Source organism: Sparus aurata, unplaced genomic scaffold, assembly GCF_900880675.1.
Source record: "Sparus aurata unplaced genomic scaffold, fSpaAur1.1, whole genome shotgun sequence".
In the NCBI taxonomy this organism is placed as follows: Eukaryota; Metazoa; Chordata; class Actinopteri; order Spariformes; family Sparidae; genus Sparus; species Sparus aurata.
The window spans coordinates 17501-22641 of NW_022045206.1; the positions used below are offsets into that span (position 1 = coordinate 17501).

The 5141-nt window shown below is 46.9% G+C and overlaps 1 protein-coding gene across 1 annotated transcript in view; it reads left to right on the plus strand.

Annotated features, from left to right (window-relative positions):
- LOC115578197 (profilin-2-like) overlaps window positions 1–556 on the plus strand; it is a 2438-nt gene extending 1882 nt beyond the window's left edge. The window contains exon 4 of the mRNA XM_030411069.1: window positions 331–556. Coding sequence (XP_030266929.1) covers window positions 331–422 — 92 coding nt within the window. The 3' untranslated portion in view covers window positions 423–556. The remainder of the gene's footprint in view (window positions 1–330) is intronic.
- Window positions 557–5141: the final 4585 nt, after the last annotated feature.

The window sequence follows — 5141 nt, forward strand, 5'->3', positions numbered from 1 at the left end:
CACAGTTCACTGTCTGTCATCCTGTCTGTCTGTCATCCTGTCTCTCTGTCTGTCATCCTGTCTGTCTGTCTGTCTGTCATCCTTACTGTCTGTTGTCCTGTCTGTCATCCTGTCTGTCTGTCTGTCGTACTGTCTGTCATCCTTACTGTCTGTTGTCCTGTCTGTCTGTCTGTCTGTCTGTCTGTCTGTCATCCTGTCTGTCTGTCTGTCTGTCTGTCTGTCTGTCTGTCATCCTGTCTGTCTGTTGTCCTGTCTGTCTGTCTGTGTTTCTGCCTGTGTTTACATTAAGTTTGACTGTCCTGTGTGAATCGTCTGTCTCTGCGACCACAGGGTTGGTCATAGGTCTCGGCAAGCCCGGATTCAGGAGTGTGGGCGTCACTGTGGAGAGCACGACCAGCCAACTGAAGAATCGCGGATTGTGAAAGAAGATGGCCGACAACCGGTGTCGTTCTCCTTCAACTTCCACCCGTTTGCATCTGAGCGCTCGGGAACGACGTCTGTGCTGCATGATGTCTGTTATCACAAAGGGATGAATTAAAAGGTTTTCAACATTCAAGCTGTGTACGTTCACTCATTACAGAAACAGGTCCACTAGTGACTGGTCACCAGCAAGACAAGCAAGAACAGCATATGTTGTGTTTTTTCCAGCAGGGAAAAACTTTTCATTCGATTTCTAGTTGCATCTAAAACTCAGTATAACGGTGTCCAGTAGTCGATCGTAGGTCTGACCAGGCACCCGGTGGTCCATAACGACTGTCTGTGATCAGGGTTCATGTCCTGTCTCTCACACACACACACACACACACACACACAGAAATCCACATGCTGTAGCTTCATATGTCCAGCAGGGGACAGAACAAACACTGACACTCATGGCAATAATCCAGACTAAAATGCTCTGACTGAGCTAATGTATCATTATCATTATCATTATTATTATTATACATCATCAGTATTGATGTTCAAAAGGTTCAGGAACAGATTTGTTCTTTGACATCTTGTAAACTCTTAACTCAGCTCTGTTTTCTATCTGCAGAAGACATGAACATTCAAACAGGATATTCACATGAGTGTTTTATAGACGCACTTCACCAGCTCGATGAAGTGTGGATGTGTGTGCACCAGGGGAATTATGGGAAATGTAGGCTCCAGTGTTTTCAGTATGTCTCCACCTCTGCTGCTCTGTTTGTTAATGTCTAACAATTTATTAGAGGTTTAATTTTAAAAAATACCAGATTTCCCTCAAATACAAATAAAATCATCTTGTTAAGAGGCTGAAACGGACTGATATCAGGAACACAGACCTTTATTTTTACTGTTTTTAAAGTAGTTCACCGTGACAGAATCATTCTCTGGAGGAACTGTTTTTCATTGAGGGTTAATTAAGATGAAAAATATCCAACCTGCTCTGAGTTAACAGCCAAATGTGGAAGTGGAAAAACACCTCGTTATGAAACAACAGCATGTGTGCAGGGAAGGGTGTGTATGTGTGTCATGAACATAATCCTCTGAACAGGAAGCTTGTGACAGGAAGTAGGTGTGCTCTGTGAAGAAGACTCTGTGGTTTAATGCCTCAGTTTCCCATAAAATCACATGAATGATCAATATTCAACAAGTGTGTGAATCTCATTAGTAAACACTGTGTGTGTGTCTGTGTGTGTGTGTGTGTGTGTGTATGTGTGTGTGAGATACACACTCATGTCCTCGTTCTGTTTTGCCTTATAAGGATACACACAAACACACTTTATGCTCCTTCTAGCTGCACCACTTCCTCTTCTCTCTCTCGCCTCGACTTCTTTCGACTTGACTCAAAAAATAAGTTCACAGTTACTGAGGAAGTGTGCGTGTGCGTGTGTGTGTGCATCCCCTACGTTCAGCACTTCCTCTGCGAGCGTTGATGTTCTGCTTCAGCGTCCATATAAGGCCTCTGAACTCTTCATGGTTGTGTGAACGTAACTGCAGGAGGCCAGGGTGCTGTTAGATTAGCTTAGCACAAACACTGGAAACAGGGGGAAACTGTTAGCCTTCATCCAAAGACGAACAGGCCTGTGTCTGACATCACAGCCACTCAGTGAGATATAGAATGTTGCACCCACTGCTCCATCACACTGTTCACTGCTCCATCACACTGTTCACTGCTCCATCACACTGTTCACTGCTCCATCACACTGTTCACTGCACCATCACACTGTTCACTGCACCATCACACTGTTCACTGCACCATCACACTGTTCACTGCACCATCACACTGTTCACTGCTCCATCACACTGTTCACTGCTCCATCACACTGTTCACTGCACCATCACACTGTTCACTGCTCCATCACACTGTTCACTGCACCATCACACTGTTCACTGCACCATCACACTGTTCACTGCACCATCACACTGTTCACTGCTCCATCACACTGTTCACTGCTCCATCATACTGTTCACTGCACCATCACGCTGTTCACTGCTCCATCACGCTGTTCACTGCACCATCACGCTGTTCACTGCACCATCACACTGTTCACTGCACCATCACACTGTTCACTGCACCATCACACTGTTCACTGCACCATCATACTGTTCACTGCACCATCACACTGTTCACTGCACCATCACACTGTTCACTGCTCCATCACACTGTTCACTGCACCATCATACTGTTCACTGCACCATCACACTGTTCACTGCACCATCACACTGTTCACTGCACCATCACACTGTTCACTGCTCCATCACACTGTTCACTGCACCATCACACTGTTCACTGCACCATCACACTGTTCACTGCACCATCACACTGTTCACTGCACCATCACACTGTTCACTGCTCCATCACGCTGTTCACTGCACCATCACGCTGTTCACTGCACCATCACACTGTTCACTGCACCATCACACTGTTCACTGCACCATCATACTGTTCACTGCACCATCACACTGTTCACTGCACCATCACACTGTTCACTGCTCCATCACACTGTTCACTGTTCACTGCTCCATCATACTGTTCACTGCTCCATCATACTGTTCACTGCACCATCACACTGTTCACTGCACCATCACACTGTTCACTGCACCATCACACTGTTCACTGCTCCATCATACTGTTCACTGCACCATCACACTGTTCACTGCTCCATCATACTGTTCACTGCACCATCATACTGTTCACTGCACCATCACACTGTTCACTGCTCCATCATACTGTTCACTGTTCACTGCTCCATCACACTGTTCACTGCTCCATCATACTGTTCACTGCACCATCACACTGTTCACTGCTCCATCATACTGTTCACTGCTCCATCATACTGTTCACTGCTCCATCATACTGTTCACTGCACCATCACACTGTTCACTGCTCCATCATACTGTTCACTGTTCACTGCTCCATCACACTGTTCACTGCACCATCACACTGTTCACTGCACCATCACACTGTTCACTGCTCCATCATACTGTTCACTGCACCATCACACTGTTCACTGCACCATCACACTGTTCACTGCTCCATCACACTGTTCACTGCTCCATCATACTGTTCACTGCACCATCACACTGTTCACTGCTCCATCATACTGTTCACTGCACCATCACACTGTTCACTGCTCCATCATACTGTTCACTGCACCATCACACTGTTCACTGTTCACTGCACCATCACACTGTTCACTGCTCCATCATACTGTTCACTGCACCATCACACTGTTCACTGCTCCATCATACTGTTCACTGCACCATCACACTGTTCACTGCACCATCACACTGTTCACTGCACCATCACACTGTTCACTGCACCATCATACTGTTCACTGCTCCATCACACTGTTCACTGCACCATCACACTGTTCACTGCTCCATCACACTGTTCACTGCTCCATCATACTGTTCACTGCACCATCACACTGTTCACTGCTCCATCATACTGTTCACTGCACCATCACACTGTTCACTGCTCCATCATACTGTTCACTGCACCATCACACTGTTCACTGCTCCATCACACTGTTCACTGCTCCATCATACTGTTCACTGCACCATCACACTGTTCACTGCTCCATCATACTGTTCACTGCTCCATCATACTGTTCACTGCACCATCACACTGTTCACTGCACCATCATACTGTTCACTGCTCCATCATACTGTTCACTGCTCCATCACACTGTTCACTGCACCATCACACTGTTCACTGCTCCATCACACTGTTCACTGCACCATCACACTGTTCACTGCACCATCATACTGTGCACTGCACCATCACACTGTTCACTGCACCATCACACTGTTCACTGCACCATCACACTGTTCACTGCTCCATCATACTGTTCACTGCACCATCACACTGTTCACTGCACCATCATACTGTTCACTGCACCATCACACTGTTCACTGCACCATCATACTGTTCACTGCTCCATCATACTGTTCACTGCACCATCACACTGTTCACTGCACCATCATACTGTTCACTGCACCATCACACTGTTCACTGCACCATCATACTGTTCACTGCTCCATCATACTGTTCACTGCACCATCACACTGTGCACTGCACCATCACACTGTTCACTGCACCATCACACTGTTCACTGCTCCATCACACTGTTCACTGCACCATCACACTGTTCACTGCACCATCACACTGTTCACTGCACCATCATACTGTTCACTGCACCATCACACTGTTCACTGCTCCATCACACTGTTCACTGCACCATCACACTGTTCACTGCTCCATTACACTGTTCACTGCACCATCACACTGTTCACTGCACCATCACACTGTTCACTGCTCCATCATACTGTTCACTGCACCATCACACTGTTCACTGCACCATCACACTGTTCACTGCTCCATCATACTGTTCACTGCACCATCATACTGTTCACTGCACCATCACACTGGTTGGAGGACTGAAGGACACAGCTTGTCCACTTGACACAGTAGACACTGTCTCTTTCTAACAGCAGACTGTTTAAACACAGTTTAACGGAGTCTTCCACAGTGCAAACATTCTCCATGTGTTGAACAGACATGAACCCAGGGACACAGCACAGTGACGCCAGCAGCCCTGGGCTCAGGTTAGCGGTGTGCTGTGTGAGAGGTGGCTGAGCTATCCTCTCTGTAGCCCAGGGCTCAGAACCAC